Source organism: Lineus longissimus, chromosome 7 (assembly GCF_910592395.1).
Source record: "Lineus longissimus chromosome 7, tnLinLong1.2, whole genome shotgun sequence".
Lineage (NCBI taxonomy): Eukaryota > Metazoa > Nemertea > Pilidiophora > Heteronemertea > Lineidae > Lineus > Lineus longissimus.
The window spans coordinates 5,853,060-5,873,315 of NC_088314.1; the positions used below are offsets into that span (position 1 = coordinate 5,853,060).

At 41.7% G+C, this 20,256-nt stretch overlaps 1 protein-coding gene across 8 annotated transcripts in view; it reads right to left on the reverse strand.

Annotated features, from left to right (window-relative positions):
• The window catches only part of LOC135491745 (cilia- and flagella-associated protein 54-like), a 32,550-nt gene that overhangs the window by 4,530 nt on the left and 7,764 nt on the right, over positions 1–20,256 (reverse strand). For 6 of the 8 annotated variants that reach the window (XM_064777863.1, XM_064777860.1, XM_064777857.1 and 3 more), the window contains 35 exons: positions 19,389–19,624; positions 18,950–19,192; positions 18,248–18,673; positions 17,589–17,914; positions 17,008–17,155; positions 16,586–16,741; positions 16,097–16,219; positions 15,512–15,815; positions 15,154–15,168; positions 13,461–13,553; positions 13,152–13,278; positions 12,712–12,832; positions 12,420–12,509; positions 11,347–11,415; positions 9,244–9,348; positions 8,950–9,041; positions 8,368–8,564; positions 7,740–8,164; positions 7,363–7,589; positions 6,879–7,129; positions 6,540–6,695; positions 6,202–6,411; positions 5,764–5,851; positions 5,453–5,626; positions 4,949–5,134; positions 4,749–4,830; positions 4,283–4,546; positions 4,026–4,186; positions 3,610–3,728; positions 3,310–3,480; positions 2,831–2,872; positions 1,814–2,006; positions 1,045–1,612; positions 637–821; positions 73–197 (listed from right to left, as the gene is read on the reverse strand). In XM_064777863.1, coding sequence (XP_064633933.1) covers positions 73–197; positions 637–821; positions 1,045–1,612; positions 1,814–2,006; positions 2,831–2,872; positions 3,310–3,480; positions 3,610–3,728; positions 4,026–4,186; positions 4,283–4,546; positions 4,749–4,830; positions 4,949–5,134; positions 5,453–5,626; positions 5,764–5,851; positions 6,202–6,411; positions 6,540–6,695; positions 6,879–7,129; positions 7,363–7,589; positions 7,740–8,164; positions 8,368–8,564; positions 8,950–9,041; positions 9,244–9,348; positions 11,347–11,415; positions 12,420–12,509; positions 12,712–12,832; positions 13,152–13,278; positions 13,461–13,553; positions 15,154–15,168; positions 15,512–15,815; positions 16,097–16,219; positions 16,586–16,741; positions 17,008–17,155; positions 17,589–17,914; positions 18,248–18,673; positions 18,950–19,192; positions 19,389–19,624 — 6,498 coding nt within the window. The remainder of the gene's footprint in view (positions 1–72; positions 198–636; positions 822–1,044; positions 1,613–1,813; positions 2,007–2,830; positions 2,873–3,309; positions 3,481–3,609; positions 3,729–4,025; positions 4,187–4,282; positions 4,547–4,748; positions 4,831–4,948; positions 5,135–5,452; positions 5,627–5,763; positions 5,852–6,201; positions 6,412–6,539; positions 6,696–6,878; positions 7,130–7,362; positions 7,590–7,739; positions 8,165–8,367; positions 8,565–8,949; positions 9,042–9,243; positions 9,349–11,346; positions 11,416–12,419; positions 12,510–12,711; positions 12,833–13,151; positions 13,279–13,460; positions 13,554–15,153; positions 15,169–15,511; positions 15,816–16,096; positions 16,220–16,585; positions 16,742–17,007; positions 17,156–17,588; positions 17,915–18,247; positions 18,674–18,949; positions 19,193–19,388; positions 19,625–20,256) is intronic. The other 2 variants (XM_064777858.1, XM_064777861.1) reach the window with 2 other exon arrangements.

Genomic DNA, 20,256 nt, shown 5'->3' on the forward strand with positions numbered 1-20,256 from the left:
CTTCACCCTGGAAGGTCATATCATCCATGCCATTCATTTCCTATTTTTTACCATTCAAACTGATAAACATACCAATAGTAAGTAGGATGTCTGCCTCAAGGTTTGCCTGTCGTCTGCTGTTCACCTTGCTGAGTTCAAGGGCAGTATTGAGGATGCCCAGGGCACTCACCCACAGATCTGATGATGTTTCTTTTGGACTGGAAAAGTAAATGACCTTTTTAGTACCATGACAATGTTGTAGTTGTATAACAATTTACCCAACCAAAGATTCCTTTTCAAGAATTTTGAACAGGCTTGCAAATAATCTTTAACAGAAATCAATTGCCTGTAAGGCTTTTTTTCACTGACAGTAAGCACTATAAATTATCTTATGATATCGATGGTATTGAGGACCAAGAGGAGTGAATCATGATGTCATACTAAAACTTTGTTCCCCATAAGAGTTTTTCTACTTATTATCATCTTGACCCTCAAGCCTTGGATCCACTCTGCCAACCCGACTCTGTTACACCAAGGTATGAGGGGAGGTAACAGACCGAGTAACTCTGATGGTTTAGAATGCTTGATATTTGAAGAATCTTTATTCTGATCAAAGCTCTTGGCATAAATTCTCCTTTTTAAAAATTTTTCACTTACCTTGCAGTTGCAAACCTGGCTGCATTCCTAGCCACAGCATGTCCTATCCTCAGCTTGACTTGAGTCAGAGGGAGCAAGTGAGGGAGGTAGAGATTGTGTATGGGGGAGACTGGTGTAGCCAGCAGGTGGAGTCCAGTCACTTCGTCTGCATAATGATACTCAATCTCCTCTCCCAACAGTTTCATCTGAAAATGGAAGATTTCAAAAGTCAAGCAATTATTGCCTTGGAAAACTCACACGATTTTCAATTTGCTTGAGAAGCCAGCTAAAGACACCAAAATGTTATTGAAGTCAAAATATTCAAAACCAAGTATCTGCTGTAAATTTTTTAGTTGGGTGAATTCATCAGCTATTCTTCATCACTCTGGTTTGAAGTTAGTTTTGATAAGTGATAAACATGTGTCCTACCTGATCTAGGAGTAGAGTCTGGGCTTTGATATATTCACGGAGTGTTGTTTCGGTGATTGGTTTCCCTTCATCGCCCTCATCTCTCTTCTCAGCAGCATGCAGGTCCGTAAGCTGCATCATGGCCGTTGTTTTGATCAGCTGACCCGGCATCGACAAACACGGCACACTATCGAGGGACCGTAGAACTTCCTCCAATATCATGCGTGTACGATCCACTGTCTTCCCTTCCAAGATATCAAGCAGCGCCCCCTGTACAAGGAACTCGGCCATCATCTCAATATCACCAAGATCCTCTGCCTCAATGACGCCTTCCTTACAGTATTCTCGACAGTCAGCCAACTCCACCTTGACCTCACGCTCAGGGCCTCGGACCTCACCCATTCCTCGTATTTCTCCGACTAAACTCTTGACCAAGGCTAACCGGCAATCTAGCCATAGGCGACAGTCAAGCCGAGACCTGGCCTGGAAGTTCTGATACTGGAACTGGTTACCCTCAGGCTTGGTAAGACGCACATTTGGCATCTTGAGGTGGGCGCGATTATCACGAGTGCCAGTGAAACTAGACGGCCTGAAACAAATGCACAGAGTCACAGATTATTCCCCTGACTTTAGCACTATAATGACTTGGTCAATGAAATTTACTTCCCAAATGAGAATACCACCTATAAATCTGCACCAAGCAGGTCAAGTGCCTAACCTCAGGTGAAAATATACAACAGCTAATTGTCACCTATAAAGGTTAACAATGGTTTGAAATTCTAGAACTCACCTTTTAGGAGGAGCTGTTTCAGTATCCTTCTGGTTCCCTTCTTTGAATATCTGGGAGTTCTGCATCATTTTGAGCGCAGACAGGACAGTCCTCGCCGCCATGGCAGCGTGGTGTTTCTGCTGACCAATCGCTGCCAGCTCCAATTTGCACAGGACAACAAGCTCAAGTTCAGCGGCTTGGAGATTATCGATACCTGGAGAGACAAACAAATTGTTATGAAGGCGTGCAAAAGCTTTTAACGGGCTTAGTTGCCTTGCACAATCTTCATCATTGGCCATATCTTTGATCCTGATGGTGACAATTGTCACTTTTGTCCATAAAATTAGTGGAAGTGGACAATGAAAGCGTTGACAATATTATGCATTAAAACAATGCCTCACAATTATTAATAAGGATGTATGAATTCAACCTTGAGATTTATCAAACTACTTAATATTTTGTGAGGTGACGAGTGAAAATCAGCTGAACAATTACAAAGTGAGGTGAAGCACCCAATGCCAAAAAGCCATTTACAAAAACATATCTAAACTAATGTCAAGGAACAACATCAAAGGTATATAAATATTCATATATTTTAAATGCTCACTAAAGCTTCAATAAATGCTTACTATAGGCAGCCATAGAATATTGTATTTGTATAACATCAAGACTTTAAAAAAGGTTGTTTTTTTAATTTCAAAGGAAGAAAAACACCAACGCTGTTACCTTCACTGAACCAACTATCTGACATGTCTGCACCTAGAGTGATGGTTGACAGATAAATAAACGGCATCATCATGAAAGATAGATAAACGGCCATCAATTAAAGCCAATTTGTGTAGGCTAATGTTGCCATTTTCGAACCTAGGTATTGCTCTTTGTATATTGACCAGGTTAAAAGACCAGTAGGTCTATCTACAAGCTTAGTGTCAGTCACAGCTAAAAAATCTCCATCCAATCAGGGATATGCAATATTAGGGGTCGATTAAAAGCAGGATTGACTACAAGCATGGTTTCCATTGGCTACCTGATACTCACATAGGTAGTCACTATCGACTGGTTGCCCAGGCATTACTTCCCCTAGAATTCAAACACCACCAAAAATGATTGCACAACTGACATCTGAATAATGGAAACTAAATTGAATGTCATAAGCCCAGACGTGATTTCCAGCAGATGATGTGGATCGTTTGGGGATGGGAAATGGGTGGAAGGAAAAACTTGTTTAAACACAACTGACCTTTATTACTTCAATGTCGACCGCAAACTATGTTTCAATCCTCTCTGCCTCTCATCATGAGTACTGAGATACAGTGCTCGTGACTTTACTCAAGAGAGTACAGTGACAATACACAGAAGCCCCAACTGGTGTGTTTGTGATCAGTCTTGAGTAGTGTTTATATCATACACCGCAAAACAACATTTTTACATTGTGATTTATACTTGTGGACATACATATGAATGGAACAATGTCAACACCACCATGAGATTTTTCACATAGAAGACGGTTGTCGTACCTGAGTCATGTGCAGCATTGACCAGGATGAGCTCTGACACTGTCCGGAGCATGGATTCCGCTGCTGCCAGGACTGTACCCTTGACAATCTCCAGGGAGACTGGTCGCCTGGCTGAGCTGAAACGCTTGTGTGCGGCAGGGTCAGAAATGGTGTCTGCATCACTGTCGGCATCTAGATATGAGAGAAGATCACCAATGAATAAAACATTAAACAAACAGCAGAGAGATTAATTCGGAAAGAATTTCATCAATACCTCAATGTATTGGCTGTGCAAAGATCAGTAATGATTTAAATGCTCACCTTCTTTGAATCCAATCTTTGACATGCTTGAAGCTTTACTGTATCGGCTTCCCTTGATGGCTACATTAGAGACCAATATGCTTTTATCCTTGCCTTCCACCCCTGCCTCGCTCTCACCACTGAAATGATAGAACCACATAGAAATCAGCAAATAACATCGGCAACTAATGAACATGAAGATAAAAGATCTCCTGAATATTGTCTGATTTATGATTGGTGCTGGTAAAATATTACGAGCAGAGCAGTAATACCAAGAATCATTGCAGATTCTGCAAATTCTGGCTCACCTAACATGATCAAGACCTAAAAGACGAACTGTGGGGCACAAAGGGCTGGCTCGATTCGTCTCATCCACTGACCTCCGAATTTGATGCAATTGCAAAATTTAAGAAGGAAAAAACTGGAGTACTACTTACCTTGTAGTTGGTTCATCCAGAACCTCTGGAATGACAGGTATAGTCCCAGAAGTGGCAATCAGCAGATGAGCCTGCGCAAGGCTAAGGTGGCACGTCAAGTGGGGACCATACAGGCTGCCCAAGCTGGATGACAGGCGCTTGTCAATCACACTTTCAAGGATCTGAAAAAGTTTGAAATGTTTTATTACCTTGAGTCCAAGTTTACCCTTTTTAGAACTAATGGTAACATCTATAATAGCAAAGTGAATGTAACGCACCTTCAAATTGTTCGGGTCCATTATGGGTTTCGACGTATTGAACTTGACGCTGCTACTCCTGGACTCAGTCTGTCTGAAGTTGCTGTCAGCATTGTGAGGAAGACGCTCTCCATGGAGGAGCCTCTGAAGGGTGACGTAGGCCTCCGTCAGAAGGCCCAAGTCTGTCAGAACTCGCACTTTCAGGATACGACCGTCGACAGATCGTTGGAGGTCCCGGCACATGAAGGTCGTGAAGTAGGAGTATAGGGTCAGCAGAGGGAGCACCTTGAGGTGATGGAAAGAATTATGAATTTAATACCAAAGAAAACACACAGTCCAGGAGCTTCAAAAATCTCTTGAGTTCATGCACAAGTCCTTATTTACAACAAATGATTGAAAGGAAGTGCCATGCCTGGTTTCAAGATTGGATTTTTCTTATCGATTTTAAACACATTGATATTAAAAATGTCATTATAACACTACTTACAAACAGATTCTGTTTTCCTCTTGCGAGTTCTTCCGTGACCCAACGAAGAGCAGCAATAAGAGTTCGACCATCAGAACGGAATCTTGAAAATAGAGAAATCTGTGAATAACAGATCGATGGTCAAACGAAGATATTATCTTATTATTGAAATTGAAATGTATGTTTCAGTCTCATGTGGATCAGCTGAAATGACCACATACCTCTCAGAGAGCAGATCCATGCCTGGCACGAGATTGGTCACTTCAGCTCCCTCTCCGATATCATAGAGAGCATAGTCGCGGTCAGCCAGGGGGTGAGGCATCGAGGAGCGGAACAGCGCTTTGAAGAAGAAGCCCGACAAGAAGCAACACTCCATTCGCAGACCGAGGTCAGAGGTCAAAACAAATCTGGAAAAGGGAGCAGTGAAATGATGTTAAGCCAAACTGACTATACCAAGAGTTTCAAAGGTAATATAACTTGAAATTGAAATTTAGATTTCCATAGCACGTTCCCCAATGCCACGGTTCAAAGCACCTATTACACTGAAATGTCTTTGGTATAGAAAATCTGTGAGATTGTGCGTGAAACTGTCAACTTCGGCATCAATTCTTAGGGTGGGCAATGGATTCCTCAATCTCGAGCACAGTACAGGTGAAAAAGACCCTACCTCCAAATGATGCTGGTCTCAATGATTTCTCACATACGAGATGTTTTTATTTACTTACTGTGCAATGTTTGATGCCACAACCCCTCCCAGGATACAGCCCCAGAGGCCACAGCGATCGAGGAGCTCCCGGCTGATGTCTATTCCTGGTTTCATCTGGCTCCTCCAGTTGCGTATGGCATCTGTTGTGTTGAGGATCACATCCAAGGAGTTTGACCACCAAGTATATGCTGCTCTGTACGGGAAAAGGAACGTCATATTTTATCTGATAAGCTCAACTCAAAGACATGATAAAGTTTCATTGGCTCAGGATGCAAATTCCAAAAAATGGAGAACCTTAAAATTGAACAAAGCTGGTGCATGTGTACATACTTGATATTTCCCGAGTGATAGTAAAGATTTGCCAGCTCCCTCATTGCCTGTCCTGCTGTTCCCTTTTGGTTCTTAGCTGTTAGCAGTTCTGAAAGAGAGGTTTTTATAATAGACAACATGTCAGTTGATATTTCTCAGATAAAACAGTACTGACATTGAACTCACTGAAATGACGAATTATTTGAATGACCCTCGGATATTTTTACCTTCCAAGCAAAACCTTCGAATATCTCATTATTTCATTGAGTTCAATGTCATGGTGGTGTAGAGGCTCAGCTCTCTGACTAGCGGTCATGAGGTATCTGGGGGGATCCCCACTGTTGGTATGAGATTCTAGGCAGGTCCCTTGACTTACATGCATAACTCCACCCAGGTCTTTAAATGGGTACTGGTTTGACTGAAAAGTTTCAGCTTTTCAAGGAGAGACAACACACTTACCAATCGTTTTCACATAGGACGAAACCACAATATGGAGTTGTGACTTTGGAAGCGGTGACACCTGTACATCATCCATCTGCCTGTATTCTTCCTTGGAGAGGTCAGGTGGCATTGTCAGCTGCGGTCGGGCGGTTAGGGGTGTACGGAACTCCACACGAGGTTCAATGTGGGTGATTGACTTGCCGCCTCCTACCATATCAGTGCTTGGGACTGAAAGAAGCAATGGAATACATTTCTAGGAAAAGGAATTAGTTTGCGACGTGTCAAAAGAAAGTAGAAGAAACATATACATGAAAAAAAAGACTTGTATTTCAGCAGAAAAACGAAAATGAACTTACCATTCTGTTGTCCAGCTAAGTAGAGAACCATGAGTTTTCTGCTGTGGAAGAGAGCTCTCGCAGTGTACTGGGATGCATCGAGGGCAACCCGCAGGGAGTCTAAGCTCGCTTCGACATCAAGCGGGACAGAGATATTCTTCATGGCATGAGTTCCACCTAGAATAGGACAATACAACAAGGTTGACTGACTGTATTGAGACTTGGCTGGACTTCAAATTCAAAATTGCCGACTGCCTGGACTATCGCCAGTTTGGCAGTTGTCTCAACTTGCTGTGGGTCATTGGATTCATAGTGACAGCTGCACAAAAATACACTGGAGACTATAATTCGACAACTTACCTGAGTAAGCATCATGTCCCTCCGGATCAATGTGAGCTCCAGGATCAATCTCAGACAACTGGTCAAGAGCGACATTCAGCTTTAGCTGTAGGTTGGTGTACTTGTGGGCTGTGACCCTCCCACCAATCTCATCCTCCGCCACGCGGTAGTGCTCCTGGGGTGGTAGCTCACCACCAGCGTCCTCCAGCTGGACAGTCAGTTTGCGCTGAGCCTGCACTAGAAGTGGGTTCACTTGTTCTGCATATCGATCACTGAAAATTTAGATGACATCACTGACTAACAAGTCTAACAAAGAGCTTAACCCTTATTTGTGTATTAAGAGTGACAAATGTGGTGATAGACCTTAAGTATCAGTAAGTAGGTAATCCTCATGAAATACAATCAAAACAGGTCTTTGAAGAGGTATGAGCTAGAAGGAAAAATGTGCATCATTTGATTTCACTCAGCACTCAGTTTACTTTCAGAGTTCAGAGCTCAGACTCACTTTGTAAGAGCATTAAACTTGAGTGCCACATGGACCAGCTTCTCCCACTTGTGCTCGTAGTAGAGGATCTCAAGTGTCCTGAGGACGATGCGGCGGACCCAGCGAGTGTCGACCGTACTGATGTCATCAAGGCGAGTCTCAAACTTCAAACTTGCTGCTCCTTTCTCATCCTTTACAGTACCCATCCAGGTGTCAAAGGCAGGAACAGGGCGACCTTTGTTTCTTGCCTGGAAATGTCAAGGGGTTCATTTACCAATTCATCATAAACTGTGATAATGCCCATGTCTTCTTCTTCTTCTTCAGTGTTTGTTTGGCATTTGGCATTCTTATGGAAACAGAAGAAATAGTCAAATTGCTTGAAACTGACACCCTCTTACCCTGTTGATTTCAGAGTTGATCTCAGTCAAGAGTTGTGAGAGCATGTCAAGCAGGCAGTCTGCAGCCGTATAGAACGGCAGCCAAGCCATCTCTCTCAAGTCACCAGCCGTCACCATGCCACCTGGGTTATTGGTCGAGATGCATGCCCTCAACAGAGCCGTATGGGCACAGTTCCACAGGGCACGGCACGAGTTCTGTAACAAGGTCCAGTGCTGTCCTCTGTGAGCAAGAACGATAGCCCTCTTGAAGAATTGGAACGTCTTTGTCAGCATGTCCAAGGCCATCTTCGGGTTGACAAGGGAAGAATCCTCAACTTTTGGATCAGTCGGCTTCTGTCTTGGTTGAGAACTTGCGTCCGAGCGGTAGGTTCTTGGGGTATCCTCTTCTACCTCCGGTACAGGGAAGAGTGGAGGTGGGGGATTGCCTACAATAGTATGGAATGGTCATTTTTCAATTGACAAATATATACCAACAAGAAAGGGTGAGATTTGGTGATGGCAACAGCGTTGTTAAGGGAACATGACATCTCAAGGGACTTGCCGAAGAGGACTAAAGAATGGATCATAAAGGGAATTAAAGAATCAATTCACGAAGCATAACCATGATCTAAAATATCTGTTTTCTCACCTGTAGCAGCAGCAGCTGCCAACTCGATCCCAGTAGCTCTTGGAGTCTCATCTCTGCCAAGAATATTGGGTGGCTCTCTACCCTCATGTTGCCGGCCACCTTGTCTGGTTACCTGGCGCGATGGACCGCCATCCCAGTTCACCACTAGGGTGCCTGATGTCTCAAGAGTGAACCACTCCTGGTCAAGGAAGGTCGTCCTACAAATTAAAATTCAAGTATTCCTAAATAAAATATGTCGATTAGGACAGGTAACTCCCCAAGCCAATGGAGTGGTACTAGGTCAGAGTCCTGCTTCTCTGAGGTCAGCACGCATTGTACACAGTAAGTAGGTTTGTGTGGTCAATGTCAGCACCCTCGGGGACCCTCACACCAGGTCTGTCAGGTCTGACATGGAGGGTTTTACAGACAAGGAAGGAAACCTGAGAAGTCTCTTTAACAGTTTCTTTCTCATGGAGGTAACAAGCTCAAGAACCAGTAATAACCAAATTACTCCAGTACCAGGGTATTAGAAGTTAAAATATTGATATTATTCAAATTGAATCGGAAATATCATTCAAAGTGAATCAGAGGGGCTCTACTTGCCTGTAAATGGTGTTTGATCCCATGAGTTTCTCCATCAGCTCGAGACGATGAAGGAATGTACCAAACTGACTCAAACCAAGCAAGATGTTGAGCTGAAATGATAGAGGCAATGAAACTTATAATAAAGCTGCAACAAAAATTCAGAAATGACAAAAGGTTTTTGGTAAATCCTGTTTCTGAATGTGCTTTGCGACAAGCAGGACATTAAAATTGAACATTGGTTTAATACGCCATGAATGAAAGGTCAGAAGATATGCAAATTTCTATGAATTTGGAAAGTCCCACTCCCCCTACCTGGCTTCGCCATGGTAGCTCCTCAGTACAGATCCTCCTGAGCTTACGACGTCTGTGAGCAGTACGAATCAGATCAGGCAGATACAGCGACATCACATCAAAAGCCTGGAAAGAAACCAATCAACTATCAGTGTCCAAAGACAAATGTGTTTCCATCATATTGATGAGACTTCATGGTCACTGTTTCATTAAAGACAATGACATGATCAGTCTGATCAGCTGATTTTGTCAGTTTTCTTCATCAATATTTATGCGATTTGTCTGAAATAGTATGACTTACATTGACAGACATTGGTGCAATTATGTGCTTTAATGTGCTAAAGAAGTGTCTAACATGTCCTAACTTAATATCAACGCAAAGACATTGAAAAGGCCAACTGTTGGTAAATAAACTGGTATGTTGTCAAATGGTTTAAATAATCAATACAACTAGACTACTCAACTCTAGCCTGTGTAACAGAACTTTGATAAGACATATCTTTGCTAACTATGGCTTAAATACCATCTACAAACCCAAGCAGATGATGATTAAAAGAATTGGACAGGGAGAAAAGCAAGGGAAGGCAAGGGTTGTTTGACATAAAATCAAGGCAGCAATTACCGGAACTTCTAATTTTTGGTCAACTGGTACAGGAAAAAATATTTGGCATAACCATGAAATTCCTATAGGATATCTGTTCAATGAGCTCACACATAATAACATAAGCAAGAAGTTGTTAGATATTTTGACATGGAAGGAAGTGTCACAAAAAAGGACAGGTATAAAACTTCACCCTGCAAGAACACAAATCTCCCACATTACAAAGCAGACACTTCAAATTCTTCAGGGTAACACAGTCATCAGCTATTTTCACTAAAAATTTGGAAATGAATCCAAGGAAAGGCACAAATGATAGCGTTAATTGAAAGAGTGTGGGTCATCTGGCAAATGATCAGACATCATTAAAGGATAGGATGAAGCCCCTAGGTATATCAAGCAAAATCTTACACACAAAACCTGCACCTCTACAGATCAATTCTTTACAGAATTCCTATAATTTCATGTTTGTATTTTCTACAGTAACCATACCTTTTCATCCTAAAGACAAAGAAAGAAAAGGAGAGAAAATAACATAAAGTGCAACTAGAAAGAGCTAGAAAAGAACATGCTTGAAATGGGTGACAGAAGCCATGAATATGCAAAAACTATCTTGTGCAAAGGTGAATATCTATTATCATGACCCATGCCAGTATTTCAGAATGGTGAATGAAAGGGGCGGGTGACCCAATGGCTCACTATATCATATCTAACACTGCCGAATTTTTGTCAGCAAGATATTGGGAATGTGATAGGAATGCAACGGGAGCCTTGTGGTATGGATCACCCGCCTATAGGTGATGGAAGAAACTATAGTGTATGCCCTGAAAGATGAACTATGGAATTAGTAAAGTGTTCCCGATCCCTGAATGTGCTGAAAGGGAGAGTGACCTAGAAGACCATGCAATTATTTGTTTCCTTCAGTGTTTTCCCTGTATTTGCTCACACTGAACTTATTGACAAATAGTGACATTAAACAGGTTATCACTTTGGGATGGCCATAACATCATTTGGTTTGCTACGGGTTTCTGCAGTGTTCGCAACAATGACATAATACCATGTGATGCATCATGGTCATGCATCGAACATTGTGTCATGGCGAGGTTCTAAGCAAATGAGAAAGAAAACACTGATGGAATAAACCTTAACCAGAAGCTGTAGGCGAAAAGGCAGAACAATGCAGCAGCATGCTTGATTCAAGCTGTCAAATGGCAGCCAATGTGGAACTGGAAGTGTAGCCAGGCTCCTAGTTGGGGTATTTTCCCAAAAGCTTGAATTTTGTATGGATTCTCTCACATCATCTCATCTAGATCAAGTCAAAAAGTACAGTCATTGCCAATAGAAATGAGACAGTCTATGAAGTCCAATTAAGAACAGCCATGGGCGGCTAACAGTTAGCATAGGTCAAATTCTTAGTAGATGTGACATAACGAGACACCAGCAGGGACAACTACTGTACCAACTAGGAGCCATGGTAGTGAACATTTAGCATCATTTGCATGCAATGCTCAAGGAGCATACTTTACCCTATTGAGTGCCTCTTCTAGAGTCGAGTTGACTGGTTCAGAGCCTTGATTAAGCCTACCCTTCCAGAACTAACAAGAAATAAGGAAGGTTACACTACAGCACAGAGAAACATAGGTCACCTAACCAGGCAAACTTAAACAGCAACAATTTTAAGAACTGTTTAACTGCTTGGTGCCGAACAGAGGAATTTCAAAATAGCAATGAATACGTGGCACAGCAAAATCCACAACACAAACTGAAAAGCAGTCAAAAATACGACACAGAACCAGATTTTCTAATTTTATTTCTTTTTTCACAGTTTCTCGGCCTGTTCCCATATGCTGATATGCAATTAATTTGACACTTTCTGCAATCCTGACCCCACTATGTGACAACTGAATTTGAATAACTTTACAACTTTAGCTGACCCTTCTCAAAATAATTGAACATTCCAATACATGTAAAAGAACAAAGCAGTGAATTTTTTAAACTTGCACAGTAAACAAATATCATGATTAGGCAAAAAAAATATGATGTCATGGTTCTCATCACCACCCTCACCTAATTTTAAGCCCGCACCAAAACAGTTTCACCTTAAGTTGTGTTTTTCACCAGCACAATGATGAAAGACAAAAGCTGAAGGAAAACCCTCATCCCCTTCCTGAAAGTGGCAGACGAGAACCATAATATCTGATTTCTTTGGCCTTAAGTGATCAAAATTTAACGTAACAAAATGTGCTCATGGTAGTGACCCACCTCATTGCGACTGGTATACTTTCTGGTCTTTTTCTTTTTCTAATTACAAAGGAAAGGATATAGAGATAGCAGATCCACAGAGAGAAACCTACCAAGGTGAACAATCAGCAATAGAAAGATAGCTTATGCCTACTAGTACTAAGCACAGTAAAAATGGAGTATCTTTCTAATTAGAAACACATTGCTACTACAACAGTCGACTTTAAAAAACATAATTTTACAATGGCTTCCAAACTCTCGATAAACATAACCAAGTTTTCTTCAAATATTTTCCCACCCACATCTTAGTTATGAAGAGAATGCCTGGCGTGAATGTCGTCTGGTATGTCTTTCTTACCTTAGTCTGCATGCCTTTCCCAGGTTTTCTTGGTTTAGGCTTCCCTGTCGGAGCTAGTGCCTTGAACCTCGGAGTTTGGTCTTGGCGAGACTGCAATCAAAAGAGAACATTGAATGTAAACTAAACTACTATTCAATTTAAAACAGTCTTAAACATAAGGTAACTTCCTTTTTTATGAAGTAGTCTTGACAACAGTTTTCATGATTCTGACTCTTACCTAAATATCATGCCAAGTAACAAACTTCAGTCAGAAATTCCCCCCCCCACAAAAAAAACCCCAAACAAAACTTACCTTTTCCTTGCTGTATTCCACCATGGCAGCAGCAAACTTCTTTGGGTCATCACCAGCCACAGTCAGAGCTCCTGGCTGCTTCACAACAATTGCCTTGTTACCGATGATCTGCTCATTACGCCTGAAATACCCCAAATGAAAATGTCATACGACTCATAAGAACCATCCCAAATGCTTTTACTTTGCTGATTTGGATTACTTCTAATCATACTAAGTCGAAGTCACCGGATAGATCAAGTAAAGTGTAAAGTTGGAAAAACTTTGAGCACTGGAGAAACTTGTACATTCCTGAGTTCATGCACCCAAGTACCTTTGGCCAGTACGATATGAAAAACACTTTCATTCTGATAATAACCAACGCCATCAAGCCAAGTTAGAATGTACACGACTGCAGTGAACTCCTCCAGAGATCACTGTTGTATAATACTTCACCAACTTACTTGTTGATCCACTGGGCCGTATCTTCACACCATTCCATGGCCTGCTCAGCGATACCCTCTGCAAGTGCCTTCTGCACAACCTGCACAAAGAACTCCAGGTATCTGGTCCTACGCTTGAACTTCACCACTGCAAGAAAAAAATCCTTTATTAATGGACCAATTGTGAACCAGGCTGAATTTTTGTTGCTGAGACCTACAATTACAAGCGCTGCCCTGCGATATTTGATCTAATGCACATGGCTTGACTGCTTTCTGCATCAAGACAATACAAGTTGAAACATTTTTCTCTACGACAGATAAGATTCATACCTTCTCTATAAGCCACCCTGCTTGGTAGATAGGCAATGTAGGCATGCAAGATGTTTGGATCCTCATTTCCTGTCAATTCATGTTCTCCCTGGCCTGAAGCAGATGAAACCAATTAGCATTGCAACAAACTTAACAAACTTAACATGCTATTTCTCTTGCACAAAAAAGTCAGTTTATGATCGCCTTCAAATGACCATTTTGATAGCCATGTAATGTATTCAAACCTGAATTGACAATGATAACCAAGCTAAATTAAAAGATATTTCTTGAATCTTATCAATTTAGAACTGAAACATCAACATCCAGAGACTACACCAGAGGTCCATATTAACAGACCTTTTAATGATTTTTTGACATGTTTTTAATGTGCATGTGTGTTACCCTGATAAGATCGTTCAGATTTGATGGACACAACGGACAATCTTTAGACATATTATTTGATTAGATTTAGCAAAAGACCGTTGGAAATTACATAGTTTGAGGCTTTGGGACACTTTTATGTTAAATGGACATTATAGTTTGTTCTAAATGTAGGTATGCTGCTCTGGAATACTTCAAGTTTATAGGCTGAGTTTTATTTCAATTTTGCCAACAAAACTAACAATCCAACTACCGTATACACATGTAGTGTAAGTACATGTACCACTGTGTTCTTACTTAATAAATGAAGACAAAAAGAACAACACAAAATGAGTTTTTTGAATGACATGAATGCAGGGAAACACAGAACACAATAGAAAAGAATGAATGGATGGATAGATGGATGGATGAGTCTAGCAGTGCATGAACGCAACTTCAAGGAGATCATCATAGAAATGGCAAGCAGAATGAAACACACTGGAAGAAGCACTATTTTATAGCATTGGCCAAAGTGCAGGAATATTTTATAGTGCAGGAGCTTTTTGAGCGGTTGCACTTTGAAAATGTAAATGATATGCGCTGATCGCTTAAATTTAAAAAAAAAATTTAATCAAATTTCCCAAAATTCAGGTGAATTTCTGATGAATACAATTGGAGAAAGGAGAAACTCATACAAAAGACAGCTAGTGTTGATGATTTTAGAAGTCAACTGGTTCCAAATGCTCATGATGGTGAACGGTGAGATGTGATAAGGTGACAAGGCATGAATACAACAAGGACATCTTTTATTACGTCCCGAAGTTATCCCCTCGAAGGGAGTCAGAACTACTTTTAATGGTCAAGCATTTAGCACCAACCGATCAAGTATCCATCACATTCAGCCCTGGTCATCATCATTAGGGTTTGGATCAGGTCTACATGCAGATGTTGTCACAACAACATGAGTTCTATACTACAATGAACAATTGGTTTAGGAGACCATGCACAACATCCCATGCAGTTTACCTTCTGTTTCAGAATTCATGACTAACAAAACAAAACAAAATACAAGCAGTGAGATAGATAATTTTGTGTCACTATGCGCTTGTTGACTAAAAAGGGAGGATTTTCAGAAATAGAAGTAATATTGTGGTGAATATTGGAAGAAAATAGTAATGAAACATGCAGAGAAATTGATTTATTTACAAAAAAGGATATATAGGTGTATCCCTTCACAGAGAAACCTGAAGACAGCGGACTGTGTCCTATGTACAGTAGAATGGAGGGTTGCAAATATTGGGATTTTTTCCTAATGTGATGTAAGAGGTGTCAGTAAATTTGTGTACAAACTTACGGTGAAACTTATTTTCTGTACAAACAGAGATAGGATGTTGTCACAACAGGACAGCAAGCAATGCAACAATTGAGTGATACAAAGTGGCAAACATTTCAGAACTGCAAAAAACCCATCACTTAAAAAGAGGTGAGATATTGGTGACTAAACAATCAAGAAGGTACAAATGTACTATCAGGACTCCATGAACCTAAAATGAATGTGACAGCTCCTTCCAAACAAATCTTTACACATTCACATGATAACTGATGACATGGTATGGAACGTAAGTAGCCTGTATTTGGGAATAGATGAGTGATAATTTGACTCGTAAAAATCACAAAGAGAAAACAAAGACCAACTGCTCAGATATCCCTACCTTGCTTGGACAATCTCAACATATGTGCCTCCAGGGCTTTCAGTTCTTCGTTCACTGGCCCATCAGGTTCCTCCTTGGACCCAAGGACCTTTGCCTTGGTCCTTCGTTTCTTCAGAGCAGCCAATGTCAGGGCGCCAGAGTCAGTCACTTGGTCCAAGGAGGAGAAATCAGTGGCACTTGCATTCAGCTTGTCCTTGCTGTCCTTTCCATCAGCCTTGGGATCACTGGTGTCAATTGCTAGAAGTTTTCGACCGGTTTCGTTCAGGTTGTGTGCAACAGCTTTCTGTCCCCACGTTCGCAGAACCTGAATCATACGCAAGGATACTACTGAACTAAACAGCGCTATATCTAAACGGCTCATGATAGGTAAAATCACATTCTCTTTTCTTGAAACTTTTTTTTTTGAACATGATGAGACCAGTGGCATAGCAGAGCACTGGGCTCATAATCAGGTTGTGGGTTCGACTCGCAGAAGGCTCACCCCTGCTTCATCAGTGTCCTTTGGCAAGACATCGACCCCTACATTGCTTTGTCCTTCGAATGAGACATAAACCGATCATCTGATGAATCTGATGAACACCCTACCTTGGCCATATGGAAAGTCAAGCAAGCAGTCATGTGGTGGATGCTCTCTGAAATGTTGGATTGTCTCCTCTGCCTCAATGCGACTGGAATCTCCTGAAGAACCACATGGCATCTCTCCAGAACCTGAGGGAACAGTAAGACATTTGACATCATGTCGAAACCTCTGACTCGTGGATCTGCCCATGCAGTTGAAATGCTATTGTTTATGTTTTTCAATCCATCTTCATTGTATAGGTAGGAGCCTGAGGGTCGAATTGGTAGTCTTCAAGTGACTGGTATGCACAGTTAGGGGCCCGTACAGTGGTTGATTCATCTGACCTAACATCTCTTCCCTGAAGGCACTAGGCCAATAAAGGGGGACCTCAAAAGTAAGAACACTCAAATGAGTGAACACAGTAGAGGAGTTTGGTCTTCAGGGAAATAAATGGAAATCTTAGGTAAATGAAAAATCTCATGCAGCTGCACGAAGACATAGGAGAATTTACTGACCTGAATAGCAGATGGAGATGGAATCTTGAAGTGAATCATGGGAGCAAGGAGACCGTAGCACTGAACCACCGCTTGAAGGGCAAGGTTAGCTTCATTCAGCCACCCTCCAAGTTCAATCGCCACAAGCATGCGCTCACACTCAAGGAGGCGGTATACCTGTTGAAAGAAGAAGCAGGTGTCACTGCATATCCTGAGAGGAGAAATGTGGGAAAGCTATCCCCAGCCATTGTTCTCTATATAGGCACTCGAGAAATAGTGAGTAGAACACAATTGAAGGACAGTAGTTTGTGATCCACTCCTCTGTCCAGGCAAGAAGACAGGGTCACTAGGCAGTTTGAGCCGATCAATTCAGCACACAACAAATGCTTACGTGGGTAAAGGAAGTAAAGAAAGAAATTGCTGAAAATAGACAATATTCTTACCTGCCCGTTATAGAGAGGGCCATGGTCGCAAAGGGTATCACAGAACAAGGCGCCCTCCTTGACATGGATATCAACGTTGAGGAAGATGCTAGTCAGGAATTGTCGCAGCAAAACTGGGGACGCAAGACTTACAACCTTCTTGTTTAATCTGCAAATGATCAGAATAATAAATTTGACTAACCTCGTGGATAAGACAAAAGAGGGTCTGACTCAGAGCCCGACAGACGCTTTTTATCTGGTCAAGCAGAAGAGGTCAGCAAGAACAGAATGACATAATTGCAGGTGAATGCATATTGTATCAATAATTAACTGCATAGTTACTAGTTCATTGAAACGTAATTATGCTCTTAGAGACAATAAAATCATAACAAAACTAAAACCTTTACGAAGGTTTGTGCCATCTTAAACATAATTCGAGGAAGAGCAGAAATCCAAACGCAATTGGAACATAAGATTTTTATAAAGATCTAATGCACAGTGACTAAGAAAGTCTAGTCATTAAGTGACTAACAAAGACTAGTCATTACTGCTTCCTGCCGTCAGTGCTAGTTCATTGATATTTTTAACAGGGCCTTTCATACCTATGCAAGGAGAGAACGAAATCCTTTTTGTTTTTCTCAGTGTAAGTGACACCAGATGGTGGCGGAGGCGTGGCAACAAAGTGACTCCACAGGACACTGCAGGCCTCAAGAGCTATGTCGTAGCATCCAACTTGGTAGGCCACTTGGCTGAGATAAGCCCATGTCATGAGGACTGGGATCGGGTGAGCAGCCAGGATTGGCTTGCTGGTCTCTCCTATACCATCGCCAATAAGCTTGCCTTCTGCTGTGTAGGCTGCGACAGCAAAAACATATCTCTCGCTTGGGATGAGGCCACTGACACGAAGCTCACAACGGAAAGAGGGTACCTGGAAAAGAATGACCAAAGTAACTGTCAGTCAGTCAGTGCTAAAAAGAGGCAGGCCAGAGGTGCAAGGGTTCTCTAAGATTAATGCTACTTCAATATTAATTAAAATACATTGAAACCAGCTTGGACTCTTACCCTCCCAACCTACCATTTGCATCAAGAGGAAATTAGGAGCTGAAATCAGAGTACCGAATATGGCCCATTGATGCCGTTAAGGTGTCCGCCTCGTGAACGTAAGGTTGAAGTTCGAGAGCTGTTGGTTACGATTTCCAATGCAACTGGTTGGTTAGCGGCCAGCTAAGTACAAAAAAGTACAACAAAAATTTATCCTTACCTCTTGACCAGTTCCAGGCAAGTAATAATCATTGAGCCTGACCTTCACATTACTTCCACGAGCTGCACGACAGAATATGCGATACCAGGCAATCTTATCGGACTTGGGGTTGAATGGTGCCGGTCGAAAGACCATGGAGGTGTCAGTCCTGCACAGCAAGATTGGTGGAGGCGGGACTGGCCCATTGGAAGCACGCTGTGACATTTCACTTGTGTTTTCAATGAAGAGTCGTTTCTCCTCGTTTTGTGACTTGGACAACATTGTCAATGCTTCCTGCATGAGCTGTTTTTGTTCCACACTTGGTAAGCCATCATTACTGGAGAGCAATGCCTTCTGCATGTTGAGCAGACACTTGGATATCAGATTCTTGTTGCAGCGGGTAGAGAGTTCTTCATCAGACTCAATCTTGATTTGGTCTGCTGCCACCTGCATGAAAAGAGATGTTTCAAGGTCTCATCCATTACATTTCCACAGGAACAAAGACTTTACCCATACATTTATCTCTCTACTGAACCAAGTCCCAATTCACACCACTTTTTCCAGTAGGGATCTGCGAGATATTTTTACAACAAAGTTTCTATCAGCCACTAAAAGCAATACAGCTAATAAAAGCTAGCCACCAGTTTAATATATGTTTGGACGTTTATTTCAAGATCTTTCATCTTTCAGCCTGACGCCCTGATTTCATTGTCTCACAATTACCTCACTTAGGCGGGATGCTGTTGATACAGACTTTCTTGCCTTCTTGGAGGGATCTCGAGACATCGCAGCTAACTTGAGGCAGACCCTGTGATACATGTACTCCAGTTCCAGATGCAGATCACGGACCATATTCCACACAGCAGTGGCATCTCCACTCTTCATCATGTCTGCATCACCCGACTCCTCAGCAAGAGTTGATGTCTTCCCTTCTTCTTCTGGTTTGAAGAGATCCTCGTTCAATTCCTGAAGAACAACATCAGGCAATTTGAATACTAAATTTTAATTAAATTGCTGTTACAATAAACCTGATAGTTCACGAGCTGGTATCGACTGCAAATTAATGAAAACTTACAATGAGACAGACAGGGAGAAAAATGCCGACAACTGTGTATAAATTATAAGCAACCAATTGATCTTGCTGACTACGAAAAGCACTTACTTTCACCCAGCCTATATCAGCAATAGACTTGCCATCAGTCAATGCCACAGCCTGCCTCGCCTGAGAAACATTCTTCAGCCCAAGTTCCAGAATCTCCCTGGCCTGTAGCAGCTGTTCCTTGGGACCTTGCTTCAAAATGGAGACAGTAAAGGAGGGGGCGCGGCTTGGCTGACTTGGGGGAGGCATTTCACGACTTGTGACACTGTCGGTGTCCTTGGTGTCCTTACCTTTGTCGCCTGTTAAACAGAAAAGAAAGATAAACAATAGTCGTGAAAGCAGACACGTCACAATCAATATCTTTCTTCGTTCAAGATGATTGATTAGATGGTCTAAGCTTGTTATAGGAGGAAATTCAACCAGCAGTTTAGGCAGCAACATGAGGCTAAAGGAAACCCTGATGACAGATACCCAAAGCTAGGAGTCGGCTGTACCTCAGACTATCTCCATCTTCCCCCACTGAATTTAAGGTACTTTATTAGGTAGTACTAAAGGTACTTTATCAAGTGACGAGCATTACACATACTGCTCAGTTTTAAAATTAAAAACAATATAACACTCTTGTTCTCCCAAAGTTCTGCATGTGTAAAGTGCTTTCTATTTGTTTCAGTGAAACATTTGTGATTGCAGGTGATTCTTAAGCTAGAAGGCCATTGCAGGTGTGTACAGACTAACTGAAGAGTGGAATAATGTTTTTTTTTTAATTTTGAGCTCAAGCAGATCTATCTCTATATCTACGTTAGATTTTGTGTGATTGACAAGCTTTTTATCTCAATATTCAAGGGACATACTAGTTACATTGATGTTACATGACCTTGTGTTCAACTCGACACACAGCAGGTCATTTTGTGGGGAGGATTGGAAATTGTTA